The following is a 15,000-nucleotide window of genomic DNA, read 5'->3' as shown; positions in this document are numbered from 1 at the left end:
AAAGTTGCACCATCATTAGCACCAGTAATTTTTGAATGAAGGACTTTTAATCTTACATTTGATTTAAAGTATTTTTACACAGTACTTATTTTACTGAAGGTAATAGTACTTCTTCCAACACTATATATATATTACCATTACTTTACATTCCTGTTATTAATATTACTCAACTAATCCCTGGCATTAAAACAGAGTTAGTCCACCTTTACCAGCTTATTACTACAATTACACTGAAATAAAGGACTTTAACTGTAACAGAGTATTCCTACACTCTAGTACTTCTACTTTTACTCAAGGACAAGATCTGAGTACTTCTACTTTTACTCAAGTACAAGATCTGAGTACTTCTACTTTTACTCAAGTACAAGATCTGAGTACTTCTACTTTTACTCAAGTACAAGATCTGAATACTTCTACTTTTACTCAAGTACAAGATCTGAGTACTTCTACTTTTACTCAAGTACAAGATCTGAGTACTTTCTCCACCTCTGAATACTTTGCAGGTTCATGTTATTTATACATAATATTAATCAACTAATGTATATATCTATCTTTAACCTTACATCTGAGTACTTCTCCCACCATGTTATTACACACAATAAGTATTTGTACACAGTACTTCTTCCACTGAAGGGAATAGTACTTCTTCCAACACTACCTATATTACTCTGCAGGTTCATGTTATGAATACCAAATATTACTCAACTAATCCCTGGCGTTAAAACACAGTTAGCTCCACCTTAACCAGCTGTACTTGTATGTATTAAAGTAACACTGTCATGCACTGTAACAGAGTATTTTACCCTGCACTATGAGTACTTTTACCTCAGATCTGAGTACTTCTCCCACCTCTCTCTGCATGAATTAAAACAAAGTTAGCCCACCAGCTTTGTATTAATCCTACATAACCCTGACATGCTAACAGTTTATTTGACAGTGCAGTATAGTACTTTGCCCTCAGAGTACTTCTCTAACACGGTTCCTACCTTCAGAAACCCTCCTCGATGCTTCAGAATCTGATCTCAGAGCAGCCACACACACACAGTAAACTCCTCAGAACACTAACGATAATATAACAGAGACATCATGAGGAGAGAAAGCAGTTTTTGGAGCGTGTGTTCCTGAGTCTGCAGGACCTGACATGTCTGCAGGATCCACCCAAACAGAGACCTCCCCCCCCCCCCCCCCCCCCCCCCCCCCCGCCCCCCCTCTAAAAACAGACCCTCCACACAGACCCCCCCCCCGGCTCCCGCTGCTCACCTAGCTGAACACGGATCGATATTTGCGGGTAGATCCCGGAGGAGAGTCCGGGGGCTGCTCGGTGTCCGCGGGTCTCAGGTGTCCCAGCCTCCGTGAACCCGGAACTGAGCTCCGTTAACTATAAAAGGAGTGATTTCCTCACCAGGAACTGAAGCAGAGAAACCTGCAGCCTCTCTGTCGACCGATGGAGGCAACCTGAGCCCCAAAGCATGACGATTATAATAATAATCAGAATCATAATAATACATTGGATTTGAATAGCGCTTTTCCTAATGCTCAAAGAAGCTTTACATAAAATCAGAACCTAAACAGTACAATAACAAAAACACAGAAACAGTAGTCCTAATCCAAGTGCGAGCAAAGTGGGGGATCAGAGAGTCGTTGATCAGAGAGTCGTTGGTCAGAGAGTCGTTGGTCAGAGAGTCGTTTATCAGAGAGTCGTTGATCAGAGAGTCGTTGATCAGAGAGTCGTTGATCAGAGAGTCGTTGATCAGAGAGTCGTTGATCAGAGAGTCGTTGATCAGAGAGTCGTTGGTCAGAGAGTCGTTGGTCAGAGAGTCGTTTATCAGAGAGTCGTTGATCAGAGAGTCGTTGATCAGAGAGTCGTTGATCAGAGAGTCGTTGGTCAGAGAGTCGTTGATCAGAGAGTCGTTGATCAGAGTTTGAAAACTAGAGAGATTTGTTGGCCTATCGGATGTGACTGGGATTATGATTTATTCTATTTTTTTTAATTATTATTTGTTAATATTATTGAGATTTATAATTTATCTTTTTATTATTATTTATATTTGTATATTATTGTTTATTTTATTTTATTATTATTATATTATTTTTTGTATTTGTTTAATTTATTGTATTTTTTATTATATTTTTGTATTATTATTGTGATTTATATTTTATTTTTTTAGAATTATTATTATTATTTGTATTTTGTATTATGAATATTATATTTTTTATTTTATAATATTAATATCATTTTGTGAATTTTTGTATTTCTTGTATTTTTTGTTGTATTTTTATATTAGTATTATTTTATTTATTGTAGTTTTTAAATATGTTTGTATTATTATCATTGTTATTGTGATTTCTATTTGATCTTTTTATTATTATTTATATATTTTTATATTATTAGTATTTATTATTATTATATCATTCTTTGAATTTTTGTACTTTTTGTCTTTTTGTTTAATTGTACTTTTTTGTTGTATTCTTATATTAGTATTATCAGGGGACCTATCATGCAAAATGCACTTTTGTACGTCTTTTCTACATGAATATGTGTCCCCGGTGTTCCAGGGAACTCACCAAGTGTCAGAAAACACAACCCTCTCTATTTTCCTCCATACCCAAATCTCTAAAAAAGGGGCTGCAACGGATCTGATAAAAACTGATCCAGATTTGAACACTGTCCTGACGTCAGGACGGTGGCGCTACGGCTATTGGGCCAACTCCACCAATCAGGAGGAGACAGCCACGGCCATTGCCGTTCGAAAGCGCTGGAGACGCTGTAGTACATATGCCAGGCCTGTAAGTGGCGCTGTAGTCTGCCACAAAAGCAGCAAAGAAGACATCCCGCCCATAGTTACCATGGTTACCCTTCTGTTTATTCTCCGCTGTGGCTTTTTTTCTCCCTCCCCGAGGCAAGCGTTTGCTCCCGCTGCTTTAATTCAATGCAATCCCTCCCCGTCGAGGCAAGCACTGTAATTCTCTCCGGTTAGTCCACCAGCAGATGACAAACACCCACCTCTCCGCCTCTTCCAAGGAACGAGGGGACCGTGCGGCAGAGTTTCAGTTTCAGTTTCTTTCGCCGGTCAAGATGTCCGTTAAAGTTTAAATCTTCCGGACAAAATTAGAAAAGTGCCGGTCAAAGGTCTTCTTATTTATTGAGCTTTAAAACAAATGAATAACGACTCTATATAATAAAACACGGAGGACGGAGATCTCTTTTTCTCCCCCTCTTCTGACAGCCCAGCAGCTGATCAGAGCACGTCTCACCTCTCCTGCAGGGGGGCGTGGTCAGCAGAATCAGACCCGTAGACAGCAAACAGCACATAGAGCGAAATGAGGCATGGCTAAAATGCATGATCTGTTTGGTATTTTGAAAACAGAAACGTATAAATATACCTTATATAGGTATGGCCCTACAATATATCATTTAAATATAGCATGATAGGTCCACTTTAAGGGGGGTGAGTGGCACAGTGGGCTAGTGCGTTGGTGTTGGGATCAGGGTTCAAACCCCACTGCAGTCAGCATGTCGTTGTGTCCCTGAGACACTTCACCCCAAAATGCTCCTGTGGGGATTGGCCACAGTATTGTATGTAAGTCGCGGAAAAAAAGCGATATTTGAATAGGTTATATAATTTGTTTTATCATTATGTTATTATTGTTATTAATATGTTATCTTTTTATTATAATTTATATTGTATTGTTATGTTTTGTATTTTTATATTATTATTGTATTATTATAATTTGTATTACTTTTTAATTATTATTATTTTTAATTTTATTTAGTAATTTTGTTGTTGTATTTTTGTATTATTATTATAATTATTATTTAAATTATTATTTTGCATATATTTTTATTATTTTTATTAATTACGGTATTATTGACGTCATCGTTACGGTACGTCCACACGGCAGCGTCGCGTTGAAGCTTGCCGGTGGGCGTGTCTGACGTGCGACCAACAACCAATCACATGAATCTCCCGCCCTGGACACACAAGCACGCGGTTTGATTGGCTAGCGCTTGTACTGGCATATGATTTGATTGGCTGGCGCTTCCGTCAACACTTGAAAAGTTTAACTTTTCTCAACTATTATTATTTATTATTTAATTATTTAATGCTATTGTATTTTTTTATTTAATTAGTATATTATATTTATAGTTTGTTTTGTATTTATAAACTAGAATAAAAGTCTATTATTTTTCATTATTATACATATAATTATTATGAAGAACAAACATCAAACAGTCTTTGTGTAACTTTATGAACAGCCACTGACAGCGCCTACATTACCCATAGTACCCCGCGCCGACGGACGGAACTGCGTCATCACGCTTGACCTTGTCTTCTTCTCTTGGTTTTTCCCACAGCTACAGACGCAGAGGACAGCAGCATGGCGACTCCAGACCCAGAAGTAAGTGTTTTTACTTTAACAGTTTCACCTTTATTTGTCTCACATTCCTGCCTTCAGGTGTGTTCAACTGCTCTGCTGCTTCACGCGCAGAATCACGACATTATAAGCGTTTAAAGAGCCACGTGAGGGTCTGATGTCAGCTAGCAGTCAACGCAATGTTATCTAAAACTTGTATTTTAAAAGCTCCAGGTCAAATATGAAGACAGGTACTAAAGGTGAGGGACTTCCTACGTCTAAATAATGTTGGGTTAAAAACCCACTTCACAGTCTCAGAGGAATACTTTAGTCAAACTAAGATGCCAGGGTCTCCTTAAAAATCATACCATTTAATATTTCCTTGAGTTTAATAGTACATTAAGGCGTTATAATATACTCTAATATTTTAACCGTGTTCATAATGAAGTATAACTCCCTCTTCAATTCGGCTTATATTTGGTACACTAAGCTGCTTTTATTTCTTTAACAACATCCTTTATAAGGAGAGTTGCACCATAATCCATAAGCCTTGACATCCAGCAGTCGTACATGCAAACAAATACAAAAACGCAGATCTTCTATCAAACTAACTCCTTTTTCTGGTTTATCTATAAGCCGAATTGAAGAGAACAGTGTATTCATTCAGTATATATTGTCATTTATGTTTTAAATTAGTTGTAAATGAGCGTTTGTGCTAGAAAACATCAAATCACACACTTTTGAATGGGGTTTGGTTGCTGCTGCGCACAGTTGGATAAAGTCGTTTGGAGGCGTTAACCTTCACCTTAGTTATCCATCAGGATGAAGGTCACTGTGTGTCCTGCTGTCTGTGTAATACAGTCTGTTTAATTAAGGACTGTTTTAACTTCATACCAGTGTGTGTGTGTGTGTGTGTGTGTGTGTGATTTGTCAACATTTGAGCTGCTTTACTGAAACACAACAACTCGGACTATAACTACACTGTTGTGAAATACATCTCATTCTAATACTGGCTGCTTCCCAACACCTGTAGCATCAATGTTGTAACATAAAACTGTGCAATATAGATTAAAATGTTCATCATAAACACAACTATGGTGTAGTATGTAATGAATGACAAACTTAGGTCACAGGATCCTCAACAATGCAATTACAAGACATACAACTAATGAAAAATAACAACCACAATTAAAATAGTGCACGCTCAGGTGTTTAATAGTCTTATGGCCTGTGGGATTAAACTGTCTCTGAAGATTACCAGACGGCAGCAGACAGAACGATATATACTTAAATACTTGGAAATGTAGTATTTACTAAGTATATTGCCCCTACATACATAGTTTAACCACACAGTAAACGGTAGGTTGCTCCTCTCCAGCTAACAGTCCACACTCTGAATTCATATACTGTTTTAATACAGTTGTGTTCTGTCTCAGTGTCTTTGCTGTATCTCTGTACATTTCCCCTCTGTGGGACGGATAAAGGGATCCTGATTCTGATTCTCTGGTGTTTTTTGTTTCCAGAACTTCATGAAGCAGATGGGGCAGATGGCAGGCCGGATGTCATCCGGACCGAAGGGTTTAGGGATCGGACTGAAGCTGCTGATCGGCGCTGGAGCTCTGGCTTATGGAGTGAGGGAGGCCACGTTCACAGGTAGAGGAGCAGCAAAAAACATACAGAAATAAAACAGAACTTCAACTTAAAAGTAAAACGGCTGTTGAGGAACCAGATCAGTGTTAGTTTTGCCAGCTATTTTAGATTTAGGGTTAGTCTTTAGATGAAAATGGTTGTTAGTTTTAGTCACGGTTCGTTTGGGTCGGTGTGAACGCAGTCCGAGACCTCTGAAGTGAACTAAACAACCGGACTCTGGTCCTAAAAGAGGTGGTCTCGGAGCGCTTGCTAGTGAACTGTGGAGCGGTTCATCTCTGGTGTGAACGCAGTCCGCACCAAAACACAGGAAGCGTAGTATTTACGAGTCACAAGAACGCGGGTGTCTTCAAAATCTTTAGTTAAAGAGTGAAGCAGAATGAAGTGTTGAACAGTGTTGTGTAAAGTAAAAATGCTCCGTCAACTACATCAGGATTTGCGTTTGTACCCCCTTAATGTCTGACCAATGGTTGAACAGCATATCCGTGCACATGACTTGTGTTTAAAGTTTATAGTCCATTTGAGTTTTGCCGTGTGAACGCAAACCGAACCTTCTGAACAATGTAACAAACTGTCGTCTCGACCTTAGTCCAGTTTTAGTCAAAATGTTTCCTCTCTTTAAACTAATTCATTTAGGCAAATGCAGTTATCTGACATTGGAGTCAATGTGACCGCATCAAGTGTTGAAATTCGTAAAGCAACATTTCACTCACACTTAACTTGTTAGTGACGTGTGCAGATTCCCAGAATCCCAACTAATTCAACCAATGACAGGGATTGACAGACAAGACGGACATTTGGGGGAAAATACTCTGCATTTTGAATGTCCGACAGTCCACCATTAATTAACACCTTAGTCCTGTCTCGTCAACGAAAACAAAATATACATTTCATCATAGTTTTTATTATCAAGAATCTATTTTTAGCTCGTCTCGTCTTAGTCGTGTAAAAAAAAGGTCGTTGACGAACATTTTTCGTTGACGAAATTGACACGGCACCAGATAGCGAATCGTACATTTATTTGTTGATCCAATATCATCCATAAGAAGAAAGTTTCCAATATGTTCCGATGTCTTTCCTATGGCGTGCTTTTCCCCGTGGTAAAAACCATATGCCCACCGGTGCTCTGATCCCACCACCTGTCTCCCATTTATACCGATCACCAGTGTTTCCGCCAGACCTGAGAGGGCGTCCACCGCGGGGGGGGCGGGGAGATACTGTCTCTTTACGTTAGTGAGTCGGATCATTTGGCGCGGCTCTCTAATGGCGCATTTCCACTACAGTGCGGTTTAAGCGTGCCGGGCCCAGCCCGTTCTTGGTTGTGTTTCCAGTAGGGATGTGCATCTCCATCACTGAGGCCGATGCGATGCGCATCTCGATACGTTGCCAACGATACATTAACGATACCTTTGAAACACCAGGCGATGCGATACGATACGATTCACCCCTGTTGCGATACAGTTCGATGCGATTTGATTCAACATTATGCGATACGGGGCGATACGATGTGATTCAACACGATGCAAAATAATGATACTTCAATATGGTACGACAGAGGATTTTGTTTTATTCCTTATATGCAGCAAATCACACATTAACAAAAAAGTGCTTCACATATTTGGTTCTCTCTACTAGTACTGCACATCCCATCATGCTGTTTCTTTTTTACCTTAAAAAACTCTCCAGAGTACAGAACAATTGTATAACACCTCCCAGTTAAACAATTTAAGGATGCATTGCCCAGGATTAACAATGTGCAAATAACAACTACCATCGTGCAATGCCCATACAGCTGCTGTCTGATGCGCTTCACACTCATTCATAGGCTAACTCAGTGGTTCCCAAACGGTGTGCCGTGAGGCAAGTCCGGGTGTGCCGTGGGATTTTGTGACAACCATACGTTATTATTGCAATATACAAAAATAATTATTTTTTAATTTACTATATCAGTACTTTGTATGCACTCATTTCATAATACAGAGGCAAACTCTATACCTAAAAACAATTCTTTAAAAAAGAATCCTCACAGAACCCCATATTTCGCTGTTAACGCAGTTGCAGGTGGGAATTATAAGACCGTGACACATCAAAGGCTGAAGGACAACATTAAAACAGAGAAACACGCAAGAGGGAAAATGGAGCGCTTTCTTGTGCGGAGCAAACCACCAACCACCAGTGCAGAGACTGCCGACAACCCACCACCCAAAGAAAAGAGGAAACTGTCAGCAGACAGTATCATGAAAGTTACCTGTCTTATGGCACTGCAGGCGAGCGGCAGATTTTCCCTACAAATAGACGAATCTACAGACATAAGTGGGGCTGCCCAACTTCTGGCAAACGTCAGATATGTTGATGCTGACTCTATCAAAGAGACGTTTTTCTTCTGCAAAGAAATGGAAAGCCATACTACGGGAGAAGAAACATTCAGGGTAACTAATAACTATTTAAAAGAGAACAGTCTGACCTGGAATATGTGCGTCAGTCTTTGCACAGACGCGCGGCAAGCATGACGGGGAGAGTGAAAGGATGTATTGCTAAGGTGAGAGCACAAAACCCACATATCGTGACAAACCACTGCATTTTGCATAGAGAGGCATTAGTTGCCCCCCATGCCCCCGGAGTTGACTGAGGTGCTGAATCAGGCTGTGCAGGTGGTGAATTACATCAAATCAAGGCCCCTGAAATCTCGCCTCTTCTCCCAGCTGTGCGCCGAGATGGGAGCCGACCACCAAAGCCTGATCCTCTGTCTGGTTTAAATGAGTGTGTTGCTGCTTTGATGAAGCCTAATTTGATAAAGTTTCAAATTAATTTCTGAAATATTTCGTTAATAAATATTTCATGAGTAATATAGTTGTCTTTGTCACATTTTATTTGGCATTAGTAAATAATTATGCACATTTACAGATATTTTACATGATATGAGTGATAACACGTGTTATAAGGGCTATTTCGCACAATAGGTGTGCCTTGAGATCTTTACTTGTCCTTTGGTGTGCCTTGGACACAAAAAGTTTGGGAACCACTAGGCCAACTCACCAGAGAGCAGAAAGCAGTGGTTTCTATGGGAACAATAAAGAAAATAACCTTTCACAGGTATTTCATAACTGCTTACAGTAAGGAAGACATTTAAACTATGATTGGTCACAGGCTGTTGTAAACTAAACACCACTCTCTCTGACAGAACACCTCACTGAGTGATTTCACTCGTATGTCTAACTTTCAGGTTTCTCTTTTCAGCCGCAGACCCCATGTCGCCTCTTTATGTGCGTCGCTAAGTTCCTCGTACTACTTGTGTACTTTAAAGCCGCACGGCATCGTTTACAATTTGTGAGCGATTTTTCAAGTTGACCGTCTTTCTTGAAAAATCCGAAGTGTTGCCAAACGTTTGATTTGTAGATATTGTTCGGTGCGCTGTGTTTCTCTTTCTCCTCGACTTCCATGTGTGTTGATAAGTGAGACTCTCGGCCTCCGTAGTGGCGAAGCAAAGATCAAAGATCGTCTCTGCTGAGTGCTGACAGGATGAGAGGATATTATATGAATGAATCGTTTTGTTACCGATGCAAAGACGCTACAATCGATGCATCGCGAGTTCAACCCAACTGTAAGCGATGTGCACGTCTTTTCACGCTGCACTCTTCACCGGGGCACTCTTTCAAACACGTGCACTCTTTCAACCGGTGCACTCTTTCACCCTGTGCACTCTTTCAAAACCGCACTCTTTCAACCCGTGCACTCTTTCAACCGGTGCACTCTTTCACCCGGTGCACTCTTTCAACCGGTGCACTCTTTCAACCCGTGCACTCTTTCAACCCGTGCACTCTTTCAACCCGTGCACTCTTTCAACCCGTGCACTCTTTCAACCCGTGCACTCTTTCAACCCGTGCACTCTTTCAACCCGTGCACTCTTTCAACCCGTGCACTCTTTCAACCGGTGCACTCGCATCTTCAACGTTTATGCCGGTGCACCGATGTGAATCTTAGCATCCCTAGTTTCCACGAGGAGTCGTTCCGGCTAGCGGGTACTTTTTCACAGTTTTCTGGCTCGGTACTTTATTGATCCCAAATAGGGAAATGTTTGCGTTGCAGCAGCATAAAAAACATACGTAGGAATGAAAGAGTAGAAATAAACAATTCTAGAAATTAAACATCTCAAAAAATTGAATTTAAAGCAGCATTAAAAAGTAGAAAATATACAATAGACCGTGAAGATAAACACATCTCTAAACTCTGATAATAAAACACGATGGAAGCTAGGGCTGCTCGATTATGGCAAAAATCATAATCACGATTATTTGGGTCAATAATTGATATCACGATTATTAAATACGATTATTCATTGACTTTGAAAACATCCATTTATTGAACTTTAAAACAAATACAAATAATAATTTGAACAGTATCTTTTTAACTGTTGATTTCCCTGAACGTATAATTCAACTGAAAAACCAATACAAAAATAAATGATACATTTAAATAAATAATATCAAAATAATAAATACCAATAAACAAGATCAACAAATATTTTGGAGCGCACTTCAACAAGCTACTAAACATATGTAAATATGATAAATACAAATAAATGAGACCAAATATGTTGCAGTGTCACAACCTAGCAAAGCAAAATAATTGTTTTTTTCGATTATGTTGTTTTCGTAATTGTGGCAGGCCAAAATCGTAATTGCGATTAAAATAGGATTAATTGCACAGCCCTACTGGAAGCTTTTAAACTCTAGTTCTCCACTAAAGGTTGTGTCACTCTCCTGCAGCGCTCGGCTGTTTAACAACTAAGAAACTTCTCCACAAAACGCAAACCAATGTTTTGTTTGGTAATTTCTTTAAGCTATACTGCTATATATACTACTTATTGTGTTTTTATTATTTATAACGTGGGCCTACTACGCTCTGCTACATGCAACACACACACACACACACACACACACACACACACACACACACACACACACACACGGCGGAGAGAACTAAGCGCTCCGAGGTGCGGTTAACCTTAACCCGTCTCGATGTGATACCCATCCCACGTAGGTTTACACATATGAGGAATTCACCTTGGTGCAAACATAAACACGGTTAAAGAAGATTTTAAAAAGTACGAAAAATAACCAAAAAGTACAATTTGAAACAGTTGAAGCTATTCTACGTTAAGATACAGAAAATTATTGACATGAAATCTGGATAAACCAAAAAACTGCGTGAAGTATACTGTTGCAAAATATTAAAATACAATATGTGCAGGTTGTTCTGGGAGTGGATTAGAGGTAGCTTGTGTACAAATGTGCAAATATTTGGAACAGGCAATACTTAAATGAAATAAATAACAAGATATTGTTTACATGGTGTGTAATGTGAAAAAACATGTGGGAAAATATTACATGTTAGATATTTTTCTAAGTGTGTGTGTGTGTGTGTGTTTGCCTCAGTTGAAGGAGGGCAGAGAGCGATCATCTTCAACCGGGTCGGGGGCATGCAGATGGACACGGTCCTCTCTGAAGGACTGCACTTCAGGTAGGAGCATCCTCCACTAACTCACACCTTCTGCTTCACCTCTCATCATCTGTATTCATAATGACAGGGGAACGTGCACTGACTGACCACAACAAGGAAGAAAGAAATACCAGCAAGACATCAAATCACATGGTCCAGTGGTGTTGGTATTTTGACAAGCAATCTTGTTAAATTGTTTCGTTTTATTAACGCTACAACATAGCGTTTCGTGAGGCGGTTGTCATTGACAACCGCCTCACGAAACGCCAGTGGTTACCATGGTTTAGTTTATTTTATTTGTTCATAGTGTCGTGGACAGTCCCCGTCGATGAACTGTCACAAAAACAGTAAATGGAGCAGCTTTAGCCGACATGGCTCACTTCCAGCTGGTGTCCCCGGCCAGATGGAAAAAGACACCGTTAGAATCACAATATATCAACAGCATAAAATATAAAATAAAATAAAAAGGATGAAAGACGAGTTGATACAGGCGAAAGGATAAAAGAGAACAATACACAACACGCGTTACTACATACAGTACATGTCACATATAGCATGGTGGGGCCAGTGGTAAAGAAAATAGATGTTGATGTCTCGGCCTACCCTTAATGTCCACCCCTGTATACACATCTCTGTTGTAAACAATAACAAACAACCTAGCTGGCCATACACCAGAGGCCTGTACTACGAAGCTGGTTCAACCTAACCTGGATATGTTGGAGTTAGCCGGTTGGCCCAATCCAAAACATACGCGCTCTCGCTAAACGGTCCTACGACGCTGGTTATCAAGTGGATCGCTCAAGCCAGCCGTGTCCTATCTAGTTAGGTGCGCGTTCACATGAAAGGGGTGGTATTTGGAGCATTCGACCAATCACAAACACGGACAAGCGTACTGACAGCGCAGCGTCATACTTCCTGAATGAAAAGTGAACTTTAATATTAGTCAAATATGAAGAAGTTAAACTTTAAACATCCATGACTTAAACACTTTATCCAGGATCAAAGCCACATAGCTGCACCTGCAAGGTGAATACAGCTGGTAACAGAGAAAGTGTTTGAATGCGTACATTAACAGTTTTATGAAATCACTGCCCCGTCTAAGACACGATCTGACTTTCATTACATTTGACTCGAGTGTTTCCTCAACTTAATGTGTTGCTTAAAATAATACTTCTGCATACAGTATGTGACACTGTGAGTGTTGCACGGCCAGATACGGCTCAGCTGACTCGGATAAGGAAATATATGATACATTATGATGTGATATGATATGAATGATAATGGGACACATCGACGTCTGCACTCACAGTGCCGCGGACTGTACGTAATGTTACTCTGATCCGGTTACTTATGTCGTGGCAGATATTTAAGTAAGCTTTCTTAACGCTAATGTTATAATGGTCAGATTGCTCTGAAGATGGGAGGAGGGGATATTCTATTCATTTTCTCGTTCACACAGTCAGTTGATTTTTGCCGGCCGTCTTTCCTGCAACGGCAGTTTTTCTGTATTTCCTCTATCCTGTAATATGACTTGATCGCTTTAAACTCCGCACACGGAGCTCTGATTGGTCAGCAGGCGGTGCTTTCACTGAGTTGATCTCTTAGTCTGCCACCTAACCTGCTCCGGACCAGGCTAGCCGTTCAGCATACGTTACCATGGAGATCTAGCCCGCTAAAAAGAGAACCAGCGTCGTAGGACCGGAAAGCCCGAGTTTTCCCTGAAGTCAGCTCAGAGAACATCCGGCTTCGTAGTACAGGCCTCTGGTCTCTGATGAGAGTAAAGCTCTTAATCTAACATCATGCCTGATATGCCCGTGTGTCCTGCAGGATCCCCTGGATCCAGTACCCCATCATCTACGACATCAGAGCCCGCCCCCGGAAGATCTCCTCGCTCACAGGAAGCAAAGGTCAGACCCTAACCCTCTGAACATCATCCACACAATGCACACTACTGCCACCTGGAAAGCAACCGCCTGAGTTATGATTTAGATATACATTGTCGTGTCAAATGATCATCATATAATCATTTAAAACATATAGTCGTATACTCTGATTGCCTTGTAGTCTTGAATGTGTTGAACAGAGACAAAAGTTAAGGGTTTACATACCTAAGGAAGCGTAAAAGGTTAAGGACAAGGAGGTTTAATGATGCGATGTAGGATCAGCTGTTTCCTCATTAATATATTCAATTCAATTCAGTATTGTGTATTTATATAGCCCAATATCACAAACACATTTGTCTCAGAGGGCTTCACACATCAACAAACATATCTGAGAGTATAGGAAAATACCAATAAATGGGTTCAAAGGGAGGTCAGGTACTCTTTAAAACAGCTGCTAGTTATGGGTACTTTTTACTGAAGTACATTTCAAAGCCTCTTTACTTTGACTTGAGTAAAGAAGTTTAGTCAGTACTTCTACTTTGACCAGAGTATTTTTAAACACGAGTATCTGTACTTCTACTTGAGTAAAGGATGTGTGTACTTTTGCCCTCTCTGCATTTGAGTTGTATTTCCCTCCTTGTGATGAGCCTCCTCTCCTCCTCTCCTCCTCTCCTCCTCTCCTCCTCTCCTCTTCTCCTCTCCTCCTCTCCTCCTCTCTTCTCCTCTCCTCCTCTCCTCCTCTCCTCCTCTCCTCCTCTCCTCTCCTCCTCTCCTCCTCTCCTCTCCTCCTCTCAGATCTGCAGATGGTGAACATCTCTCTGCGCGTGCTCTCGCGGCCGCTGGCCTCCAACCTGCCGATCCTCTACCAGCAGCTCGGACAGGACTACGATGAGAGAGTTCTGCCCTCCATCGTCAACGAGGTGCTGAAGAGCGTCGTGGCAAAGTTCAACGCCTCGCAGCTCATCACTCAGAGAGCACAGGTAACACACACACACGCACACACACACACGCACATGCACACACACACACCAACACACACACACACACACACACACACACACACACACGCACAGGTAACACACACACATGCACACACACACACACACACACTCACACTCTCATATACACACACACACAAGCTTAGATAGATGGTTTCAGCAACATATGACAACACTAGACAACACAAGAATACACCTACAAACTGTTGGGCTATAAACAGGGGTGCACATAACTGGTACGCAGGTACGCATGCGCGGCAACAATCTGAAATGCGTACCGTCACTTGTGTCACAAAGCGCATTTGCGTACCGACGTAAATGTGAAGCTTTTCCAGAAGGCGGTTAGTTCACCGGACGACAGAGTCGGTCTCCGTGTGCACAGACAGGGCTGCTGTTAACGTCGGTCTGTACAGCAGCCCTGCGCTAAAACAGCTGATCACAACGTTCACACACGCGCCGCGGTCACGAAGCTCTGTACTCTACTGACGCCACCCCCCCCGTTGACAATCGCGAAGCGGTGTACTCCACTGACGCCCCCCCCCGTGAACAATGGTCAGAAGTTGGAGTACCAAACACTGACTCCAGGTACTCATCTGATTACCTCACTGATAAAGTTT

At 41.0% G+C, this 15,000-nt stretch overlaps 2 protein-coding genes across 4 annotated transcripts in view; one reads left to right on the top strand and one right to left on the bottom strand.

The window, feature by feature from the left end:
• LOC117483839 (CYFIP-related Rac1 interactor B-like) overlaps nt 1-1,387 on the bottom strand; it is a 15,569-nt gene extending 14,182 nt beyond the window's left edge. Inside the window, exon 1 of one of the 3 annotated variants that reach the window (XM_034132174.1) lies at nt 1,261-1,387. The gene's annotated coding sequence lies outside the window, so the exon portion shown is untranslated. Of the gene's footprint in view, nt 1-986; nt 1,178-1,260 lie in introns of those variants that run through there. The other 2 variants (XM_034132183.1, XM_034132178.1) reach the window with 2 other exon arrangements.
• A 2,922-nt stretch (nt 1,388-4,309) lies between these two features.
• LOC117483830 (prohibitin-2-like) lies at nt 4,310-14,365 on the top strand (the record flags this gene model as incomplete). Its single annotated transcript, XM_034132166.1, is given in 5 exon segments — nt 4,310-4,401; nt 5,880-6,009; nt 11,439-11,523; nt 13,330-13,409; nt 14,181-14,365. Coding segments are annotated over 5 exon segments (501 nt in total), but the record flags the coding sequence as incomplete, so codon positions are not given.
• Between the last annotated feature and the right edge of the window lie 635 nt (nt 14,366-15,000).

This window comes from Trematomus bernacchii, unplaced genomic scaffold (genome assembly GCF_902827165.1).
Source record: "Trematomus bernacchii unplaced genomic scaffold, fTreBer1.1, whole genome shotgun sequence".
NCBI classification, from domain to species: Eukaryota; Metazoa; Chordata; class Actinopteri; order Perciformes; family Nototheniidae; genus Trematomus; species Trematomus bernacchii.
This window is presented reverse-complemented; position numbering and strand designations above follow the sequence as displayed.